This window comes from Squalius cephalus (genome assembly GCF_949319135.1).
Source record: "Squalius cephalus genome assembly, chromosome: 8".
Lineage (NCBI taxonomy): Eukaryota > Metazoa > Chordata > Actinopteri > Cypriniformes > Leuciscidae > Squalius > Squalius cephalus.
In genome coordinates, this window is record NC_137129.1 from 35138671 (window position 1) to 35161988 (window position 23318).

Sequence of the window (23318 nt, forward strand, 5' to 3'; positions counted from 1 at the left end):
CAAAAAATATATATTTTTGTCTTGTTTTACTTTAAAAATATCTAAACATCCCTGTAACAAAATAAATCCGTTTGATTCGGTTTATACTTAAAACAAGACAGAGTCAGAAAATATACTTAAACATTGTTTAGATGTTTGTACATGATGATTACGAAAACTGAAAAGTAATATAACAAGAAAGAAAAGACAAATCAGAATTTAGTTTGCAAATACATGTAAGAAAGAACACCAATCAGAAGTCAAATATTCCAACAACATCAGTAGTGTTGTTTACATCGGCCATTCAAAGGCTAATATTTTCATATTTACATCTCAAATTTCAAAATCAAATAGATGTGATGACACAATTGAACACAGAAAGTGTAATGTTAAACTTACCCGATTGAATAAATTCATCCTCTCCTTTCTGTTCACTCATGTTTGCATCGACATGTGATGTCCGAACTCTTTCTGTACGCCACCTCGTTTCACCTCACCCCTCACCTATAACACTATATTGATGTTGCTTGTGTTACCTACTTGTTGTCCTTTGTCATATTTGTATCTGTATAGTGTCAAAATGTTTGTGTTGGTCAGTACATGATTGTGTGTATGTGGATTTTAAAGGGGCACTGGAGGCACACTCACACACACACACACACGCACACATGCACACACACACACACACACACACACTATACCACGCACAGATCATGGCCCCACTGTGTTAAACCAACAGCTGTAGAGAAAGAAGAAAAATTACGGATTTACTAAACAGAGAGGAAAGTGTTATTACATCCAAGTATGTATATTGTATCTACAATCATTATATATATTATATTCCTCATATTTAGGAATTCTAGTGACTTAGTTTTGTTTAAAATATATATTTAAATTTTTTTCATGTTAATCAAATTTTACAATTAAAAACCATTTTCTGGTTAATTACTACAATTCAGTAATTCTTCATAATAATTTAACCAAATTGATTTTCAGTATATGACCAAATTTCATGATGTGCATGTCAATGAGGTTATAGTTATTGATTTGATAACAGAATAGCTCACAGAGGTTTTTTAGGAAACCACTTTTTATTCTTGACAGTTGCATGGCATTACTCTTCCTAAAATCTGGTATTTGCATGTTTTCACATTTCACCTGTTGTGTGAGTTCTCTTGTGTCTTGTGTCACTCTGATTTGTTATTATGAACAACAAGCGTCTGTGTCTATGTGTTTATTCATATCAATCTCTTCACTTCTTAGGTTTACTTTCACTATGGCCAACATTGTACTAGTGCTGTTTTTCTTGCCCTGTAGACAGCCATGTCTGTATCTAGCCAATTTTTAAATAGCTTGAAGTTTGTATTTAACTATGAGTAAAGATAACTTCTACTAGCTCAGTATGCGTCAACATGTAGATAAGTCTTCAATTAATATGCCTGTTTTATTCTCTGCAGTTTGTGCTTCTGCTTGTCATCTGATTCTGAGTAGTCTACGCCATTCATTCCTTTCACATTGATTAGTATTACAATTTTTATGTTCTTTGTCTAAAACATTTGTTTAATGATTCGATACATACTGGCAACGGGATTATGAATGGTGTAAAATGACTACCTCACTTCCTGTTCTTTAAATGTTTCTCTTTCTGTGCAGTTGAGCAGCACAGTGTACCAGCCATGCATCAGTTTTATCAACAGATGCTATTTGAGCATACTTTCCCCCAGTGCCTCACAGCGTTACGTCCCCATGCAAACAACATGCTGCTTTTTTAATGTGGAGATTGGCATTATTGGAGAAAACAGTATCACATTTATTTATCTTTCTTTTGGTACGATTAAAGTTTACTAAATCTAAACTCATTATATAACTATGACAAATAAATCTGATTGAACATTACACTGTATCCAGTAATGCCAGTGAAATCTCAGTCAATCATTCAAGCGCCAGCGATCTTAAATTCATTGTGTTGTCTCTCTCTCTCTCTTTCTGTCCATCCCCACTACTTTCAATCCCACCCATCCCTGATGTCTTCCACTCTCTATCTCTTTCTCATTCCCTCCCTTTTCATGAACGCTGACCCAACACTTTTTAATACAATAAATAAAAACGTTAATTATCAAATAGGAGGGCAAGGCGAACAACGGCAAAGCCGATAAGCAAAAAAATGCCCCAGCCAAAGCAGCAGCTGGTGCAAAATCAGAAAAACCTGCTCCAGCTAAACCAGCTAAAGCCAAACCAACTCCATCAGTCAAAACTGCAAAGACCAAACCTACTGCAGCGCAATTATTGATTTCAAAGATAAAACCTACTTTGGCTTCTAAACTAGCAGCCAAACCAAAAGCAACTCCGGCCCCAAAGAATGACAACAAAAAAAAGGCTAATGACAATGGAAAGGCGGTTGAGGAGAAAAAAAATAATGGTCAGGCTAAAGTAAATGGTAATGGCAACGGCAAAAGCAATGGGAATGGGAAAGATGCTAATGGTAAGGCTAAGGCTGGCAGCAATGGTAAAGTCAATAACAATGGCAATGGGAAGGCAGCTGCGGAGAAAAAAGCAAACGGAGAAGCTAAAACTAATGGCAATGGTGGAAAAACAGTGAAGACTGAAAAGGCAGCAGTGACCAAAGTAACAATAACCAAGAAGAAACCACAACCAACCAAAGACAAGACAGACAAAACAAAAGCCAATGCATCACCCGTGAAGTCTAAACCAACCAAAACTGTGGTAGAGAAGGTTCAGACCAAAGTTCAAGTCGCTAAAACTGCCAAGGTAGCAGCCGTCACTCGAAAACCTGTTGTTTTCAAACCTACCCCTGCGCCTTTACCTATCCCTTCAAAACCTAAGGTCTTGGATGTCAATAACGTCAAATCAATGTCCAAAAATTTCCCACCCTTCGGCAAGGCTGCTGCGCGTGGCAGGACCATCTCTTCTCCAGAAATACCCAAGAAGAAACCCAGCAATGGTTATCAACAGGTACAAAATCAAGAGCCCGTGTTGGCCGTCCAGAGCTGTATTTCCAACCTCGTCATCTTGGTTCAGGACTGTATTCTTATCTCAGAGTAAAGGTTGATCTGGGATTTGTCTTCATTGAAAATGTTGAAAGATAACAGATACAACACATACTCTGAGGTGCTTTTTGAATAAGATCCTAAATTGTACTTTCATATTTTGCATACATTTCAGGAATAATGTTAAAACAGAATTAAAAAAAATGGATTTTTCCATTATACCTTCCATCAGGTTAATCAAAATTCAGAAAACAGTGTGTAAAACCATGAAGGTATCATGACATTGACCAGCTGTGAGGTTGGAGACATACAGACTCGCTGGATCTCCTCCACCCTTTCATATATCAAATGATCCGAGTGATCATTAGAAGGATATGATAAGCGGTATAGACTGTGTCATCACCGCATGGCTATTTGTACAGTCTTTTGTTTCTCTTCCATTTTATTTCCTGTCACTCCAAATCTACACTCTCTAACTGGTTAGTTTGTAGAAAGTAGTTTACCAGGTAATGCCGAGTAGAGCATGTGATCAGTTGAGAAACATAGTCATAAGATCCCACAGTTTAATGAGTCATTGGTAGAGCTCAATGTTACACATGACACAACGAGTCTCCTTCTCCATCTCACTTTCTGATTTCAGCCTGTTTCTCTTTTATGTGTTGTTTATTAAATGCTGTCCTGTGAATGAAATATGAGAGAAGCAGTTTCACAGAAAATATCCTACTCAAAATATTGACTCTGCGATGCTGCACTCCATGATTGTCAATTCTTTCTGTCTTTGTTGAAGATCTGTCCCATGAAATTGAGGACAAATGCCCAAAAGTTGTTTATTAATGGTGTCTGTTGTGTTTCAATGGTCCAGTGACCATTGCCACTAACGTCAACACCTGTAAAGTCAAGTTTTGACCCAACTTGACTATATTTTTTGCTTGACATGGCAATGTGGCTTATTAAAGCAAATCAGGTTAAAAGGAAAGTCTGTCTGGGACAGCAAATCTTGGTGATTAAAATAAGCCTTTCACGATGCAAAGGTTTATTCCAAAATTGTTGATTCCAGCTGCAAAAGTTTCCTGTTCTGATTTTACTATGACACGAGAACAATGGCTTTTTGCCAGAAGACATGTCGTCTTCTATCAGCAAAGGCACATTGATCTCTTCTTTCTGCATGTAACAAGTTCATCAGACCTGAGCTTGTTTTTATACTAATCAATCTCTCTCCTTCAAATCTGCTTACCTCCACCCCGACCCCACCCACCTCTTGGCCTCCTCCAATCAGGACGTAGATCCTGCTTACTCAGAGGCTGACCACACCCCCACAGAGACCGATTATTATTACACAGTAGAAGAAGAGGCGTCCCCACAGCCAGAAAGTGATCCGAATGGATATGAAGAAACCACTAACCAGGTAACCCACACCCATAGATAGCTGAGAGACCTGGAGCGGTCAACAATCTCTATAAGAGTCTCTCAATTGCTTTAAATCATTACACTGGAGGTGAGACCAGCCTGTGTTTATTTTACCTTAACAATTAACAATTCTGCAGCCACGTGTGCCATGATAAGTGCAAAATGAATGCATAGCATCTATTTTATCAGATATTCTTTTGTGATTCTTATTTCACTTGCTTTAAGATTTTATCCTTGTTCTTATATCAAAACCGGATGTGACTTCATCTTGACATAAGAATAAAAATCTTGAGAAACAGAGATCACAAAAGAAATGGTGCAAATATGGAATGAATACCATGCATTCATTGCTGGACAGCTTCTTTTAAGAGTGAGATATGTTTGGGAGTCAGTCACTATTAATCAGTAAGGTCAGAGAAACTGATTAACTTTATATACCGCTTTTTTTTGTGAGCGAACAATGAATTAGTGGGTTAGTTAGACCTAACTAAATAATTTTTGGTCTAGAGTGGGACTTTTGGTCAGGTTTGTATTTAAGTTTCAACAATATGTTTAGAAGTAGTTTGGAAATGGACAATCTACATGGCCAGAAAGTTAAATGAAATAGTCAACAATATAATGGTAAGAGACTAGTAGGAAGTAGTGCTTTAGTTTTTGCCTCAAAGTAAGTGTGTTTCCATAGGCCTGAGTGATTCTGTGGTCAGTATATCAATAGATTAGCTTGAAAACAAAAATATTGGACAAATACACCACAAAAAATACTTTAATTTCATATTGAGGCACAACACTCATATTATGGTCTCACATTTTGCTTAGTCAAAGTCATGATGTTGGAGAAAAATTGGACAAGTTCTTTCAAAAGGCCCATTCACATCAAGATGTAACAATAAGGTTTTAATAATCATTCCACACCACAGCTAAAACGATAACGACAAAGAGAAATGATATCTTTGGAATCACTTTTAGAATGATTTTTCTCCAGGTGATGAATGATAAAAACAATCAACAATTGTCAATCAACAACATAGCCAATCAGAATCCATCCGACTTTAAACAGCTTGAGCATTTAAAGTGTCAGTGCGATTTTAATAAAAGGATTGTTATTGTCTGTTGGTGTGGAATAGTTATCTTTATAGTTATTGTTTTTGGTGTGAATGGGCCTTTGGACTGAACAATAAAGCGGTAAAAGAGACCAATTCTTTGTTAAACTAGACATAAAGAAGTTTTGGTGAGATCAGTTTGTGTGCTATGAGTGTGTGTGTGTGTGTGTGTGTGTAAACCTGTGCCCATATCTGTGTTCCTCTCTCATGATCTGTTTACCAGGTAAGATCTATTATTCTGATTATTCTTTGCCCTCTCATTCCCCTTTTCCCTCTCTATTTTCCTATCTTCTCTCCATTCCTACCCCATCACACCATATAATCTTCCATCCTCCAAACCATCCACCCCACCCCTACCTCTGCTCCCAATGGTACGGCCCAGGTGGACGAGACTGTCGCTGTCGAGGAAATAGATACAGCCAAGACAGGTGGTGAAGGGGTTTCTCAAACGCCCGACGAGCCCTTCGCTGAGGAGTACATAACAAGCGACTTTGGAATGAAGGAGTATGACTATTCCTACAAAGACTACAGTGAGCCCATCTCCGAAAGCAAGACGGAAGATACCTTTGGCCCTGCCCTGTCCGCTGTGACAGATGAGGGAGGTGTAAGTTATCTTGTGCTTTCCAGCAAATTCCCTTTAAAGCTTTGATAAAAGCTTCTGTTGAATTTGCTATGGCTTTAAGTCTTGCAGAGGCATCAAGCAGAAGCAGACAGTTGTGAAGACCAGCTAAGCACTGGCGCTAGTTTAAGTTCTGCGGCCTGTTGCATAAACTTAGTCACTTTATTAAAACTGTCTTAAGAACTTTGACCAACTAGCTCTTAGACAAGAGGTAATCAGTCTAATTGTTCTGATTCAAATTAGACTGATCAACCATTTTATGCAACTGACTTAAAAAAGTTAGGACCAGTTGTGAAGAAAAAAACTGAGATGACTAACTTTTAAGACTAGGTGTTTTATGCAACCAGCCCTGGGTCTAGGACTTAAGCTCTGTTCCAAAACCTATGCCTAGGCAGAAATTGTATCTTGTATTTTTACTTACTTGTTTTTTTTTCTTCTTCTTTGGGACATCTAAGCTGGCAAATGTGTTGAGCTATTAAGAAACATGGATTTTTAAATATTTGTACATTTGATTAAATACTGATAATGATAAAAGTAGTTTGTAATAATCTAATTAAATATCTTAATGACTAATCTAAGTAATATTGACAATATTTATGTGAGTTATGTATTATGATTATCAAAGTATCACATTGTTTGCTTAGCAACATGTTAGTCAAACTGTCAATTGTGAGTTAAATCTCAACATGACAAGCACTTTATCAGTTTATTGGGTTTTGTAGGCAGTTATCTTAGTATTGTTTATATACTATTATAGTATTGATTCATATTTTGAATTCGTTTTTATATTCATATTTCATATTTAGTTTGTTTTAGTAATTTTGTAACTTCTGTCATTTAAAAAAAATAAATCTGTTGTCTCCAGTTTTTCATCTAATATTTTTTATTTCAATTAACAGGAATGATTTTTATTTTAGTTAAAAGGTTAGTTCACACAAAAATTTAAATTTGGTCATCAATTTTAATTTTTGGGTGAACTATCCCTTTAACAATAATAACATTGGTAGGCACACAGCAAGGCAGCGCACTAGGTTTTGGAAGAGAACTTCAATTTCCAAAAGAGTTGACTAATTTGCAGTATCTTTTTACCTAAGACTAAATCAAGTTTGTTTAGAGAGTAATGAGTTAGCAAGTTATGTCATCAACAGGAAATAGTTCCCCTGTCAGCAAACAAGACTTGAACACTGCCCCTGCTCAAGATTCCTCTGCAAGTCTGCATAGAGTGCTTAGTTTAGTATAGCTCCATCAATATTGGTTGACTCGGCTGCTCTAATGCTGATCTGAGACCAGCCTTAATCTCGATCAGCATTGAACAGCAGTATATCTTCTTGGGAGGCACCACGACTGTTTGAGCTTGACTTCAGCACCAAGTTCTTCAGTATGTATTAATGTGCTGTAGACTTGTAGATCCTTATCTGCAAAGACAACAATAAAAATGTATAGTGGTTACCTCAGTCTCTAATGTGCAGCATTTAGATGGATGGCCTCACAACAGCAGATTAGCGGCATTATAAGCCTGCTTTGTCAGCTAAGTATTTACTTGACTTCCTTATAAAATAAATTGTCCGTCAAGGCGAATCAAGGAGTTTCAGTGGTTTACGGGAAGTTATGAGTCACATTCATAACCACTCAAGGGTTATAATGTAGGTGGGTGCACAATGCTCAGCTACTATCTGAACATCTTGGACGATTGGTTTCATCTTTTTTGTATATTGACTGGGCTCTGTTTTGGGTTACATATCTGTTTTCCTCAGGCCTCCGTGCGAGCCCTGAAGGGAGAGAAGGGAGAGCCTGCTGTCCTTGAACCTGTAAGCATCATAATTCCATAGTCAAATCATTAGCCAAAACCATTATGATAAACGTTAACATTTGGAAATTGTAAATACAACTACTAACCTACTGGGTGATGCAATTCACCCAGACCACCAGAGGGCGCTACAGAATAACATATTGATTCATTGCATGTTTACATCTTTTCTAAATATATTATTTCTGTCTTTAATTTCTTAATTTTACCACTCTCACTCTCACAGGGCATGTTGATTGAAGGGCCACCTGGACCAGAAGGACCAGCAGTATGTTCACTTTTATTGTTTTGAGTCAATTTATGATCAATTAGCATTCCTATTCCTTTTTAACTGAATTATAGAACTTCCTTTCCTAGCTCTCCATATTGTGCATTGCAATTTATTTTTCCTCCTCATCATATAGGGTGAATTCAGGAATTCATTGAATACTTGAATTCACCCTAGTATTTACTACACAGGGCCATCCCAAGCTTGGGACAGGGCCCAGTGTGAGTTAGCAGAAGTTACTTGTTACTAAATGCTAGTAAAATGTTATGGTAAAAATTATGCTTCACAATTGTAGTTTATAAACTCTCATTTATGCCATTTTCTCTCTGCATTAGGGCCTCCCTGGCTCCGCTGGCCCTCAAGGACCCCCTGGTTCTGTTGGTGATCCTGGTGAGAGGGTGAGTAGACATTATTTTTGTTTACAAAAATTACGCTTTAGTTTTTTGAGTATGCTTTGAAACATTATACATACATTGTGGTGCTCATTGTTTCCCTAAGTTTTTCCAAGTTCACGTCAAGAGTATGTAGTTATAATTGAAAGCATTTTAATTAATCAGAGTGGTTGTTTCTGTAGGGTCCTACTGGTAAGGCTGGTCTACCTGGAGCGGACGGTGTCCCAGGACCTCCTGGAACTTCTGTCATGCTTCCTGTAAGTCTTCTTTCCTCTTTCTTATTCTCAGTGTTCATAAAGTCATCTCACCACTAGATGTCACCATTATACCATTACTGTCAAGGATGTCATATATGACTTTATTCCTACCTCCCACAAACATGATAGTCCAAGTTGCTTCTTGATTTGCAAACCTCTTTTCTGTTCTTGCAGTTCCGTTTTGGACAGAGTGGTGGCGAGAAAGGGCCTGTTGCCTCGGCACAGGAGGCGCAAGCTCAAGCCATTCTGTCTCAGGCTCGGGTTAGTTGAAACTGTCATATAACAATCATTTAACATTTATATATAGCTTTTTCACATTGAGGTCTAACTTTATACATCTTAATTTATAATTAATGGAGTTTTCTTCTGTCTAGTTGGCTCTGAAAGGTCCACCAGGGCCAATGGGTTACACCGGCCGTCCGGGACCTGTGGTAAAAGAACTAAACAAAAATAAATAAATTGAATATATATATATAATGTCTGTTTCAGTTTTATATGTTCTTTGTCAAGTGCGTAATCAGTGTGATATTGTTATCTGGTTCTTAAATAGGGAACACCTGGAAGTCCTGGCTTAAAGGGAGAGGGTGGGGACCATGGTCCTCAGGTAAGGGGTTCTGCATTTGTGTTTCTGTGTTATTATAATTATTAGTCTTGTCTTCAAGAACATTTGCCAGATATTGACCCATCCTGATATGCTCTGACCGGAAGAACGTTCATATATCTTGCATAAAATTGTGTTTTTGCAGGGTCCCAGAGGTCCTCAAGGATTATCTGGTCCTCCTGGTAAAGCTGGACGGAGGGTGAGTCCAATACAGTGTTCCAGACTGATAATAAAAAAAAACCCATTGATTTACATCGACACAGGCCATATCTAAGGATCAGAACATCATAATAACTTGGCAATTACCCTGAGCTTCCTAACACCATGTTAGCACCAATTTGCTTATATATGATGTGTCCTGCAGGGTCGTGCTGGTGCTGATGGAGCCAGAGGAATGCCAGGAGAGTCTGGAATTAAGGTTGGATATTTTAGCCATTTTTGTTTAAGTTGTGTTCTGTGTGTTATTCAGCTGTTTATATATGTGCGTGTTTTTCTATATTAGGGTGACCGTGGCTTTGATGGCCTTCCTGGTTTGCCTGGAGACAAGGGTTATCGGGTAAGAGCTAACATTCATTGAAATTCATGAACTTCATTATTAATGTTAATTATAAGCCATGTTTCAGGGCTTCAGGAATTTGTTATGTAGCTATTGGATGTATAATATTAAATTGTTGAATGTTTTCTACAGGGTCAAACTGGAGGAATGGGACCCCCAGGACCCTCTGGAGAGGACGGAGAGAGGGTAAAGAGATTTTTTTTTTTTTTAACCTCTGTGCTGTTACAGTAAATTAACAATAGTGAATATTATTATATGTTGTCTAAATATTCTCTTGATATTTGATTGTATTTGTTTTATATCTATCATCATCTTCTTCATAAAGCATAAAAAAACAGTTGTGATTTTTTTAATTGTCCTATTTCTTCTTGACTGTTGTCAGGGAGATGATGGAGACGTCGGACCCAGAGGTCTTCCCGGCGAACCGGTGGGTGTTTCTGTTTCTCAGACACTGCACACAGATATGACAGTGTATATGATATTATTGGCCTGTATAATATGGATTTGCTCTCCAGTTTAAAATACATAAGGATCTGTGTTTTATTTGGATTTCATTGTGTGTTCTTTGATTAACCTTTTTCTTATTTTGTAGGGGCCCCGTGGTTTGCTGGGGCCTAAAGGGCCTTCTGGACTTCCTGGTCCTCCTGTGAGTATTCATCCGAAGCTACAAATACTAGTAAAGTGTTAAAACAGGTCTTTTGAGTCAGTATTATAATTGCTAAGGTTGCACAGCAACTTCAACAAACCATCATAAAACTGAAGATTTGAAAAATAAATATTTGTACATGGATATCCAGATCGATCTTTCTTCATTTCTCCATATTATTATCTGCCTTTGCCAGGGTGTTCGCGGAAATGATGGTCCACATGGTCCAAAAGGAAACTTGGTCAGTAAATAGTCAGAGTTCTCTGACAATTTTTTAACGGTTTAAAATGATGCAATAATTGGCATATTTATGTAATAGGCTAAATATTCATAAAATCAACATTAAATTAAATATCTGTCCTCATTCTAATTGTCCTCATCTCTCTTTTAAGGGACCTCAAGGAGAGCCTGGTCCTCCAGGACAGCAGGGGGCTCCAGGAACACAGGTGAGCGATGAAGTTTATGACAAATTTAATGACAAATGTGCAAAATCATAGTGAAGTGTATTTAATATTAATGCTTTTCTGTGCAACAGGGAACGCCAGGGCCGCAGGGTCCTAATGGACCGCCAGGAGAGAAAGTGAGTGTTTTTTTACGATTGAAGAACACAAAGCAATCATTTTTAATAATCAAAGAAGGCGCTTTACAGAATGTGTGCTTTACCACTTTGATGTCTGAATTTGATAAAAAGATTGACTTCCAGTCTTATCAATTATGTTTAATGGAATTTATTGTAATTATACTGCCGTTTTGTTTGTCTTCTAACAGGGACCCACAGGAAAGCCAGGTCTACCAGGAATGCCCGGAGCTGACGGTCCTCCCGTAAGTGCTAGATATGACTTTATTTTGCCTCTTTGGTGTGTTAATGACTTTCAGTTTATATGAATTAATATCTTTAGACCAGTTGTCAGTTTACTTAATGTGGCAAAACAAAAATGATTACAAAAGACAGCAAAAATATATGTGTTATTACCTGTGGTGATGAATGTGCCGTACGTGTTCGTCCCACAGGGTCATCCCGGAAAGGAAGGCCCTGGTGGAACCAAAGGAAATCAGGTGAGGCCATATCATAATACTAAGTATATTCTATTTTTACCTTCATAAATTAAAGGTCATTTGTGCCTCAACTATTTGTATACTTATTGTTTTTGTGAACTTTTCACTGAGTGTAATCAGCAATGACATTAGCCTTCAGTACAAAGAGATAATATATGAAACTGTCTCACTATGTCATATATCTAGGATTTACAGACATGCACATGTTCCCACAAATTCCAGTGTGTTCATATTTTGATGTTTATTTTCCTTGTTCATATATTTGTTAGGGTCCTAATGGTCCTCAGGGGTCTATTGGCTATCCTGGCCCTCGGGGAATCAAGGTAAAATATATAAATTCTTAATTTTGTTCAATGCTGGTGTTGTTTTGTTATGATCATTTTTCACTGGAAATTAAATCTGTGTAAATATTATTAAGACTAATCATTAAAATGATAATTTGGTCACCTGGTGTCTTTGTCATTTTTAGAAACAATTCTGTCTATAGATATTTTTTTATGTATTGGACTTTAGTAATGGCTATTGATATCTCGAGTAAGATCATAATTGAATATTTAACTGAAAAATCAGACTGAATATTATTATTATTATATTATATTTTGTGACATTCACAGGGAACTCAAGGTATCCGTGGACTGAAGGGCCACAAAGGAGAGAAGGTGAGTGTTTTTGGTCAGAAACATAAGTCAAATTTATTGTCGTTATAAAACATTTCAGTAATTGTGTCCTGTTTGTGCCAAAGGTACAGGTTCAATGGTCGGTGTTAAATAACTTCTTCTTACTTTCAGGGAGAGGATGGATTCCCTGGAATCAAAGGAGAGTTTGGTGTGAAGGGAGAGAGGGTACGTCTTATACAAAACATCATTGGTTAGAAACTCATCAAATAGCATGTGATTTAGAACGAATGTAAAATGGTGCAGTCCAGAGTTGCTTCAGCTGGCAGGCCCACAGTAGAAGCACTTGACTCTATTGACACATTTCAACGGCACAGTAAGATGTGTTGTGCACCAACAGGGAGAGGTGGGAGTGCCCGGCCCGAGAGGAGAGGACGGTCCTGAGGGGCCAAAGGGTCGTGTCGGTCCCCCTGGTGAAATTGGACCAATCGGCGTGTTGGGAGAGAAGGTTAGTTTGATTATATAAACTGAGAGGTGATTGCTGATTTTGTTGCGTTATATATAATTTGAGCTATTTTTGTATTGCCATTGATGCTGACAGTAATGTATATTGTTATAATGATATATTGCTGGTCCAAAGATGTGTTAAATCATTCTAAATTATGCCAATCCAGGGTAAACTTGGTGTGCCTGGACTTCCTGGCTATCCCGGAAGACAAGGAATTAAGGTAAACAAAAATAATATTGGTTTTGACGCATCGTGCAATATACAGCCAAGTATTTCATCAAATTAAATGCATTTTTTGTATTATAATGCTTGTGTTTTTAGGGCTCCCTTGGTTTCCCAGGATTCCCTGGTACAAATGGCGAGAAAGGCGCAAGAGTAAGATTTTATTTTAGACTAAATTAGACTAAAACTCCAGACAAGAAGCATTAGTCAGAGCGATGTCAATGTGACATCTGCATTTAAGTCAAAGCTGAGAAAAGTCCTTTATTTACATTAATAATTTAAATAGTTTCACATAGGCTATCCTCCTTTAGAAAATAATTGATGATGCGGAAAAATTCTGAATTGATTCTTTTCTTTCCAGGGTTTGATCGGAAAACTTGGACCAAGAGGACTAAGAGGGCCAACAGTAAGGGCCTGTTTTAATAAATCATCTCAACTCTTAGCTTTTTCTGTTCCTCTTTATAAACACACACTTTTTGCTTTCATTTGATTTGAGATGGTTTGATTAGTTGAAACTGTAGATCAAACGTCTTGTTGTTAAATTCGTTCAAGCAGATATTTGATGATATTCGGATCAGTTCACTTGTAAAGTTGTAAAGTTGTAAATGCTCAATGATTTTATTTTTTATTTTTTTATTTAGGGTCCCAGAGGGCAGAGGGGACCCCGAGGATCAACAGGAAAACCAGGTGCTAAGGTATGAGCGTCATTTAAGTGAAATTATTCTCAAAAAATTAATTAAATCTTGTAATTGCCAACAATTATAGATTATGTGTACACAACCAATTCATTCTGATGTTTTAGGGCGGATCAGGCAGTGACGGGCCTCCAGGACCACCTGGAGAGAGAGTATGTTTATTTAAAAATTGTATTGTATTTATTTAAACCCTTAAAAACCAGCCTAGATTTTTGGTTCATCTTTATTTTATTAGTAATGTTTCCTCTTTTTTTCAGGGATTAACCGGACCTCAAGGTGCAAATGGATTCCCTGGGCCAAAGGGACCTCCTGTAAGTTACAGTTTATTAGTTTGATCTGATGCTTACAACTTCAGTTTGTGTCTATTTCTTATTGATATGTCGATTGGTTTTTGAAGGGACCTCCAGGGAAAGATGGACTGCCTGGACACCCTGGACAGAGAGGCGAAGTTGTACGTATCTTTTGTTTTTGTGCATCTAAGTTACAACATTCACTGAGATCAAGACGAGATTTAATGAGCAGCAAAATTAAGTTTTCCGTTTTCATTGTATTCGTAGGGTTTCCAAGGCAAAGTTGGACCACCTGGGCCACCAGGAGTGGTTGGACCACAGGTGAGTTTTGTAATTTCATCAGAGGTAGAGGTTTCCATATTGCTTCTTTGTAGGTAGAGGCAATATGGATTTCTTCTCACAAAAAATTAATAAAATACCTTAAAGATCAATAAATCTTTCAAATCAATTGAGAAATGTATTGAACCGCAAGCGTTACTCAAATCTAGTTTTTGTTTAGGGTCCCTCTGGTGAGACTGGTCAGATGGGTGAGCGTGGCCACTCAGGACCCCCAGGACCACCCGGTGAGCAAGGCCTTCCTGGGCCCTCTGGTAAAGAGGGAACCAAAGGAGATCCCGGTCCAGCTGGCGGCCCCGGAAAAGACGGACCCCCTGGACTGAGAGGATTTCCAGGAGAAAGAGGACTGCCAGGAACTCCGGTAATAAGACCTGCTCATTCTTACCAGTGAATATTAGTTTGTAAAACCTTTTCTATCTATGTTTGGTCAACCAACTTTAAAACTCCACATGTTTTTACACCTAATAACTGAGCTCTACCTGTGTATTTCCATAGGGAACCGGAGGACTGAAAGGAAATGAAGGCCCTGCTGGACCACCTGGACCTGCTGTAGGTTGCTCATATTAGACAGATCATCAAATTATCATGAGTAGAATACAGACTTTGATTAGATCTGTTCTATACTGACTCATGAATAGGCGTATGTCACATATCTCCCATATTTCAACAGGAAAAAAATTAATTATATTTTGCATGACAAAAATTTGCATGTTTAAGAAACATTAAGATGTTTTGTATTGCATTATAAAAAAACATTTGCCTTGTTTAAATCAGCTTAAATGAAGAGTAGCACAACAAATACAAACATGATGTATTTTTACAATTGTACAGTGCATTACAGTGGGCTTAAGATAATTCCTTAAGTTCTTAAAGGCACGCTATGCAGTTTCCGTTTTTCTCAAACAGCGACCCCTAGAGTCGCTGTGGAGTACTTGTTTTTAAAGTTACTGTCGTACATAGTTTCTCGTTTTCTTTTCCTTGACTCCTTGTTTTCTTCGTCGACTCTGCCATGATTCACGTCTGAAATGCGTGCTAGTGTCTTCCTTAGAGGCTGCTTCATATGTTGTTGATGTATGTGACGTTGTGCCATAAAGCAAGTCGTGATTCTCGCGAGATTTGTCGGAGCGTCACCTCTTAAACTTGCATTGCTGATTTTGCAACGTCCCCCCCCCCCCCCACACACACACACACACTTTGCTATCGGGATGATTCGCCCTACTACGAGTTTGTTTACCATCGAAATTATTTCGAAGCTGTTATATTAAGGTACAAATCTTGCATAGTGTGCCTTTAATTGTTATGAAAATGTTACAATGAAAAATGTATTTTATCACTTTTGAGGAATTCATATGTTGGCTTTTCAACGAATTGAATTTCTATGCAGGGCTCATCTGGGGAGAGAGGAGGTGCTGGCACTGCTGGTCCTGTTGGCCCACCTGGACGACCTGGACCTCAGGGACCCCCTGGAGCTGCAGGAGAGAAAGGAGTGCCAGTAAGTGTCTACTGTAAGTTTGAACCAGATCTTTAATACAGTTTTATTTATAGGCCCGTCACACAAGATCATCCTGTTTTACAGGGAGAGAAAGGTCCAATTGGTCCAGCTGGTCGCGATGGCATCCAAGGCCCAGTTGGTCTCCCCGGCCCTGCTGGACCTCCAGGTACTTCTGGAGAGGATGGAGACAAGGTCAGTGACCTCTGCATATCTTGATCTCAAATCATCACATTCAAATGGATGTCCTTGTCAAAAATGAATTCTGCATTGTTCTTTGTATAGGGTGAGGTTGGAGAGCCAGGACAAAAGGGAGGGAAAGGATCCAAAGGAGAACATGTAAGGAAATTAGCTTTCACTTAAAGCAACAAATCCTTGTTTTGATGAGCATAAAATCAATCTATAATCAATTATTTGCATATTTACAGGGTCCTCCTGGTCCACCTGGGGCAATGGGTCCTGTTGGACAGCCTGGTGCAGCTGTAAGTGTGAAAGGAATTTCTTGAAAATCATACATATTCACACACATTACATGTTAAAGAAATGTTAACATTGCACTTTGATGGAAACAAATGGGATTACAAATTCATGGTACCATTCATAGGTTTTTATAACAAGTGCTTGTGATCAAGCCCATTTCAAATCTCCTCATCTCTACTCAGGGTGCTGATGGTGAGACAGGTGCGAGAGGTCAGCAGGGACCGTTTGGCGCTAAGGGAGATGAAGGGACAAGAGGATTCCCCGGGCCTCCAGGCCCCATTGGACTACAGGTATGGCATTCAAATCTTGTTTCATTCACTCATACAATTCAATTCTACACACAGGATGCATTAGTTATAATTTATACTTCATTCATGTTCATTAGGGTTTGCCTGGGACATCTGGAGAAAAGGGAGAGACAGGAGATGTTGGGCCATTGGTGAGTCTTAATATTTTGATTTGTATAGAGTTAGGAAATCAATAAGTGTAGTTGTTATGTATAATGCATATGATCTTCTAGTGTTTTGAATCACGATTAGAATGAATGAATTTCCTAATCTTTTCTGGTTGTGTATTACTGTAGGGTCCTCCTGGTCCCCCAGGACCACGTGGTCCAGCTGGTCCTAATGGTGCTGACGTAAGTAAATTAATTTGGACTATAAATAATAAATTACCAATTATAACCATTCATTATTATATGTTTTATAATCACTATGCATTGACTCTCTCTAATACTTGATTAAAATTGGTCGATCATGCCATACTGTGGTCAGTTAATTTTATATACTGGCATTATTTTGTTTCATGCATATCGTTCGTTTTGCAGGGTCCTCAAGGTCCTCCAGGAGGTTTGGGTAATCCAGGTCCCTTGGGAGAGAAGGCAAGTATAAAAGAATTCAACTTTGTGCATCAATGACAACTATGATTGTTCTGTTGAATGGCAGTTGACGTCTTTTTATTTGTATTGATAGGGTGAGCCTGGTGAATCTGGACCACCTGGTGTTGGTGGAGAGCCAGGAAAAATGGTGATAATTAAATACTCACATTTATATTTATTAATTTAGTAGATATAATCACAGCTAACATTTCATTGCTTTGCTTATCCAATGACAGGGCCCGAGAGGAGAGCGTGGTGAGAAGGGAGAGGCTGGGCAGCCTGGCACCGCTGGTCCTGCTGGTGGAAAGGGACCTACTGGAGATGATGGACCCAAAGGAAACCCTGTATGTATTAAACATGATAAACAAGAGATAGGTCTATCTGTGACTCTTCAGCAGCTGATATTTGTATTTTTAAGGGTCCTGTTGGTTTCCCTGGTGATCCTGGCCCGCCTGGTGAAGTTGGACCACGAGTGAGTAAACTATTCCCAGTTATATACTAATACATGATACTTAAAGTCAGCGTGAATTAGATTCTTTGTACATTTTCAATACATGTCTCTGGTCTTATTATAGTATATGATTCATCATTGCTCAGTGTTCCAACAAATTTTTTTTTTACTTTCTTTCTGACCTCTTACAGGGCCAAGATGGTGCAAAGGGTGACAGAGGAGAGGACGGAGAACAAGGAGATGCTGTGAGTGATCATTTTCCTGTTTATGAAGTGCACATCTTCCTTATGCATACTGGGCCTTATGAGGTCTTTATCAACATGTTGTATTTTCTTTAGGGTTCACCTGGACCAACTGGTGAGAACGGACCACCTGGACCTCCAGGAAAGAGAGTAAGAGCGCATTGATCTTTATCTAGAAGAGAGACATTTGTAATATTACATTTACATATTTGATATACAATAAATAGTATAGAAGATCTTATAAAAATGAATATTTCTGGACTCTAATTGTGTGTTGATGTTCATATTTTAGGGTCCTCTAGGTACAAGGGGACCAGAGGGTCGTCAAGGCGAGAAAGGAAGCAAGGTGAGACTATAGAATTGAGAAAGAATACAACAGACTTTCTATAGTTCTTTTCCTCCTGTAATCTTTCTGTTTTTCCTAGGGCGATTCAGGTGCCCTTGGCCCTCCAGGAAAGACCGGCCCCGTGGGGGCACAGGGTCCACCAGGGAAACCAGGAACTGAAGGTCTAAGAGGGTTGCCTGGATCAGTGGTATGAGATGACAGTTATCCAATCAGAATTGTTTCTTTTCTGTAAAAGTTATGTTCATTTAACAAAATGTAATGTCGCATTTATTAAAATGATGTTCTGATAAACAGGGTGAGCAAGGTTCCCCAGGTGCTGCTGGCCAGAAAGGACCCCCTGGACCTATGGTAAGACCTTCTGTATTATCAAAAATACAGTAATGGATTGAGTATTGAGAGTATTGTATATATAGGTATTGATTCCTGAAACAGTTACACTTAGAAGGGAATTACTATTATAATTTCATGTAATGTAATATATGCATATATATTCAATACTAAAATACTTCCCCTCCTCTAACAGGGTCCTCCTGGTTTACTTGGTCTTCGTGGTGACCCTGGTGCTAAGGGTGAGAAGGGTCATCCAGGTATGCTTGGTCTGATTGGACCTCCTGGAGAACAAGGAGAGAAGGGAGACAGAGGCATGCCAGGACCCCAGGGATCATCAGGACCCAAGGGAGAAACGGTATGTGAAGTCTGGTCAAGTCTGCACATCAAAATCAGGCCACAGATAAAATATACACGACTGCTTAAAAGTTTGGGGTTGGTAATTTTTTTTTATAGAAATTAATACTTTTATTCAGAAATTATGCATTAAATTGAACAAAAGTTACAGTAAAAACATTTACAAAAAACTGTTACAAAAGATTTCTATTTAAAATAAATTCAGTTTTTTTACTGTTATTTTTATCAAATCCTGAAAATGTATCACGGTTTCCACAAAAATATTACGCAGCACGTGTTTTCAACATTGATAATTGAGGACATAATCAGCATATCAGACATATTAGAATGATTTGTGAAGGATCATGCGACACTGAAGAAAATTCAGCTTTGCCATCACAGGAATCAATTACACTTTAAAATATGTTCAAATAGAAAACACTCTTACTCTCTTACACTCTTGCTCTCTTACTGTATTTTTTTCTTCAAATAAATGCAGCCTTGGTGAGCATAAGAGATTCTTTCAAAAAAATGAAAACATCTTACCAACTCCAAACTTTTTTTATTTTACATACATGCAAAACATTCCTAGTTCATACCCTATTTCATACAATCAAATATCATATATTTTTTTTCATTTCTTGATGTTTTTTATTTTAGGGTATGTCTGGAGGAACCGGCCCTCTTGGCCCTGCAGGTCCTGCTGGTATGCCTGTGAGTAAACATTTTACCATTTCTCAGTTTTGTAGTACTGTTTATCATACCAAATTCTGAATTTTCTGGAAATATTCTTGCAACTATGAGTACACAACTTGAGCTCTGAAGCATCAAAATTATCAAAACATTGGTCTGTTTGATTAGAGCTGGATGGATGTTATGTTTCTTACAGGGTCCGAGGGGTTTCAAAGGAGCTAAAGGTGCCACTGTGAGTAACCCATGTAAAATCCTTCCTTAAATACTTGTACTTCACATAAAATGTCTATTAATGAGTGTGAGAATTATATCATGAGCCATATTATGTGAGTTCATGTTAAAATAAAGCATTATACATAGACACATTTCTGTCTTACATCATATCATACTTTACAGTAAAATAATCTTGTATGTCTTATCTCTGTGGTACAGGGTGGAGCTGGTACTAAAGGAGAAAAAGGTGTACAAGGACCACCAGGACCACCGGTGAGTGTGTTATATAAAATGCAAGATATTGCACAAGAATCATTTGACAGGGAAATAATTTAATGCAAAAAACATGCAATCATTTAAGACAAAGATTAAAGGAGATCAGCACATCCCAGAGTTCCTGCGTCCTTGAAATGCAGCTGAATTCTTCTTTTGCTTCAGGGTCCCCCTGGTGATGTCATCCAGCCGCTGCCCATTCAGATCCCCAAGAAGTCCAAGCGCTCCATCGACGCCAGTAAGATGCTGTCTGAGACTGACACTGAGGCTGCCGACGCCACGGGCACAGAGTTCCTGACCGGTAATGAAGGGATGGAGGAGATCTTCGGCTCGCTCAATTCCCTGCGCCAGGAGATCGAGAGCATGCGCTTCCCGCTGGGAACGCAGGAAAGCCCGGCCCGCACCTGCCAGGACCTCCACCTCAGCCAACCAGATCTGAAAGACGGTATGACTTCATGCTTATTACACGATAGACACATTCCATGGCCAACGGTGAGGCATTTTGCATTCTAATCGTTATGATTGTTTTATTCAGGCGAGTACTGGATTGATCCAAATCAAGGCTGCGCACGGGACTCTTTCAGAGTTTACTGTAACTTCACTGCCGGTGGAGAGACGTGCTTGTATCCCAGTAAAGCAGTGGAGAATGTAAGAACGTGCAGTCATTCATCTTTATATGTTTAAACATTCATAAGACATCAACTTCTGAAATCTGGATTGATTTAAACTTACGAATCCTGTTTAATTTGTCCAAAATTCTCCCATAGGTAAAGATGAACTCTTGGCCAAAGGAAAAGCCTGGGTCCTTGTACAGTGAGTTTGCAAATGGTGAAAAGGTGAGTTTATTGCCTCGATAACTCTTCATATCATATCTGTATGTTTAATTCAGACAACTAATATACATGAAAAAAGCTCTTGTTTCAATTAAAGGGTATTCACATTGAAAGTGATTTGCAATAACAAAGCGACCATAATTTCTATTTCCAATTAATTCATTGTGTTAGACTACAAAATCTTAGAATGTCAGTGTCAAAAGACTGTGGTGTCAAGTTTAATGTATTTTAATACTTTCCTTTGTGTTGTAGTTTTCATATGTTGACTTGAGTGGAGAGCCTGTAGGTGTCGTCCAGCTGGGATTCTTGCGGTTGCTCAGCGTCCAGGCCCGTCAAAACCTAACCTACCACTGCCACCGATCAGTGGCCTGGGCTGACCTCACCGCGGACAGCGGGTACCAGCGGGCACTGCACTTCCAGGGAGCCAACGAGGAGGAGCTGAGCTACGAGACCAGCCCCTACATCAAAGCCCTCATCGACGGATGCTCTGTGAGTTACCTCAGGCGGTGTCAAAACTAATAAGTGAACAAGAGATTGCAATAATTATTAAATACAAGCTAACATAACTCCAAAAATCATTTTAAGATTTAAAAAAAAAAATGTTTTAATGTAATTTTTTTTTACATTAAATTAACATTAAATGTACGTTAAAGTACATTCATTTAATGTACGATCTTTAATAATGTTTAATAATTCATATTTTAGTAATGTTTAATTAGTCATGTTAATTATGCTCACCATGGCTGGTAAAAAAAAATACAATAAAAACAGTAATATTGTAAAATATTTTTACTATTTAAGTTAACTCTTGTCTATTTCAATATATTTAAAGTGTAATTTCTTCCTGTGATGGCAAAGCTGGATTTTTCAGTTTTTGTCACATGGTCCTTCACAAATTTTTCTAATGTTGATTTGGTGCTCAAGAAACATTTCTGTAGCATCACATTTTTAGGATTTCATTAAAGAATACTTCATGAAAGAATACAAAGTTCAAAAGACCGTTTTATTTGAAAGAGAAATCTTTTGTAACGATGTAAGTGACATTATATTGACATTTACTGTCACTTTTGTTCAATTTAAGGCGAGACACTACAGGTGAATGGGGTAAAATGTTTAAATAATAGATATCACCATGAAACTTCCTCAGTTGATTACTTACACAAGTATATAAAAAAAATGTATTACAAGTTTTAGAAATTTGTATGTTTAATTATGCAAATTAGGCATTAAATATGCACGATTTTGCATATATTTGCGGTAGATAGATCTGAACATATGATAAAGCCAGGTGCAAAATTATTTTTTCATTTTGTTTACACACAAGATGAAAAAAAAAAAATTTGAGAGGGATTTCAGGATATATGCTTTCATTACCTAGGAAATCAAAATACACTGTCCATAGCCTTAAAAAAATCGATTTTCGCCATATTTTTTTTAATTAAAATGTCACATAAATCAGGCCAGGAATGATTTATTTACAAATCCCTCTGAAAATGCACCCTTGCTGAATAAAATCATCAATTTCTTTGAATAAATTGACCCCAAACTTTTGAACGCTAGTGTATATTCAGACTGTTGCAAAAAGTAATGCTAGCATCATTCAAAGCTCAATCAAAAAGTGTATAAAATGTAGTTTGTTTTGATTGGAAGAATATATTATAATGATGTTAAGTCGACTGGGTATTTTATGAAAATGATATGTTGGTTGTATAAAAGTGCAAAGACAAAGCTATTTTTCAAAGTTGCAGTTGATTTGAATTTTTATTTAAATATGTAAACAGCACTTCATATCTTGATTTAGACACAAAAAAAAAATTTAGGTACAATATTATTAAAAAATGTTCAGTTTGCTGTGTAGTTGTATAATTATATCTACTCATTACACATAGGTTACATGCATTCTTAAGGTATTCTATCCCTCCTCTTACACATTTATTTCTCTTTCCTCCCCCTGCAGTATCGTAAAGGTCTGGACAGGACAGTGCTGGAGGTGAACACACCTCAGGTGGAGCAGCTCCCTCTGCTGGACATCAGGATCTCAGACTTTGGGGAGGACAATCAGAAATTTGGTTTTGAAGTGGGACCTGTCTGTTTCCTGGGATAAACACACACATGCTGAGGGCAAGGGGAACACAATCGCCGATACAAACATTCACACACAAACATACTCACTTAACCATGCACTTAAAACCTAGACATAATGCCAACACTAAAAAAAGACATTTGAAATTACGTGTAAGAAGTGGGACACATAGATTCATACACACATGCACACATACACATTGTTGTGAAACAAAGTTGCACACAAAGTACACGCCCAGGGAAAAACACTCCCAGCAACGGATGGACAACAAGAGGAGAAGAGAGCCATTCTCGCAGGAGAGATCTTGACGAATA

General features: G+C 38.0%; 1 protein-coding gene across 6 annotated transcripts in view; it reads left to right on the plus strand.

Annotated features, from left to right (window-relative positions):
• The window catches only part of col11a2 (collagen, type XI, alpha 2), a 34203-nt gene extending 10907 nt beyond the window's left edge, over positions 1-23296 (plus strand). For 2 of the 6 annotated variants that reach the window (XM_079879286.1, XM_079879287.1), the window contains 60 exons: positions 2104-2952; positions 4264-4392; positions 5877-6098; positions 7868-7921; positions 8147-8188; positions 8524-8586; positions 8763-8837; positions 9012-9098; positions 9212-9268; positions 9388-9441; positions 9584-9637; positions 9803-9856; positions 9941-9994; positions 10127-10180; positions 10377-10421; positions 10587-10640; positions 10837-10881; positions 11033-11086; positions 11176-11220; positions 11409-11462; positions 11652-11696; positions 11966-12019; positions 12311-12355; positions 12485-12538; positions 12711-12818; positions 12985-13038; positions 13140-13193; positions 13402-13446; positions 13682-13735; positions 13843-13887; positions 13993-14046; positions 14133-14186; positions 14293-14346; positions 14525-14722; positions 14857-14910; positions 15746-15853; positions 15938-16045; positions 16136-16189; positions 16279-16332; positions 16513-16620; positions 16716-16769; positions 16914-16967; positions 17157-17210; positions 17302-17355; positions 17444-17551; positions 17626-17679; positions 17850-17903; positions 17997-18050; positions 18193-18246; positions 18326-18433; positions 18541-18594; positions 18770-18931; positions 19570-19623; positions 19799-19834; positions 20035-20088; positions 20254-20533; positions 20624-20736; positions 20856-20924; positions 21174-21410; positions 22879-23296. In XM_079879286.1, coding sequence (XP_079735412.1) covers positions 2104-2952; positions 4264-4392; positions 5877-6098; positions 7868-7921; positions 8147-8188; positions 8524-8586; positions 8763-8837; positions 9012-9098; positions 9212-9268; positions 9388-9441; positions 9584-9637; positions 9803-9856; positions 9941-9994; positions 10127-10180; positions 10377-10421; positions 10587-10640; positions 10837-10881; positions 11033-11086; positions 11176-11220; positions 11409-11462; positions 11652-11696; positions 11966-12019; positions 12311-12355; positions 12485-12538; positions 12711-12818; positions 12985-13038; positions 13140-13193; positions 13402-13446; positions 13682-13735; positions 13843-13887; positions 13993-14046; positions 14133-14186; positions 14293-14346; positions 14525-14722; positions 14857-14910; positions 15746-15853; positions 15938-16045; positions 16136-16189; positions 16279-16332; positions 16513-16620; positions 16716-16769; positions 16914-16967; positions 17157-17210; positions 17302-17355; positions 17444-17551; positions 17626-17679; positions 17850-17903; positions 17997-18050; positions 18193-18246; positions 18326-18433; positions 18541-18594; positions 18770-18931; positions 19570-19623; positions 19799-19834; positions 20035-20088; positions 20254-20533; positions 20624-20736; positions 20856-20924; positions 21174-21410; positions 22879-23025 — 5403 coding nt within the window. In that variant the 3' untranslated portion in view covers positions 23026-23296. The remainder of the gene's footprint in view (positions 1-2103; positions 2953-4263; positions 4393-5876; positions 6099-7867; positions 7922-8146; positions 8189-8523; positions 8587-8762; positions 8838-9011; positions 9099-9211; positions 9269-9387; positions 9442-9583; positions 9638-9802; positions 9857-9940; positions 9995-10126; positions 10181-10376; positions 10422-10586; positions 10641-10836; positions 10882-11032; positions 11087-11175; positions 11221-11408; positions 11463-11651; positions 11697-11965; positions 12020-12310; positions 12356-12484; positions 12539-12710; positions 12819-12984; positions 13039-13139; positions 13194-13401; positions 13447-13681; positions 13736-13842; positions 13888-13992; positions 14047-14132; positions 14187-14292; positions 14347-14524; positions 14723-14856; positions 14911-15745; positions 15854-15937; positions 16046-16135; positions 16190-16278; positions 16333-16512; positions 16621-16715; positions 16770-16913; positions 16968-17156; positions 17211-17301; positions 17356-17443; positions 17552-17625; positions 17680-17849; positions 17904-17996; positions 18051-18192; positions 18247-18325; positions 18434-18540; positions 18595-18769; positions 18932-19569; positions 19624-19798; positions 19835-20034; positions 20089-20253; positions 20534-20623; positions 20737-20855; positions 20925-21173; positions 21411-22878) is intronic. The other 4 variants (XM_079879291.1, XM_079879289.1, XM_079879288.1 and 1 more) reach the window with 3 other exon arrangements.
• Positions 23297-23318: the final 22 nt, after the last annotated feature.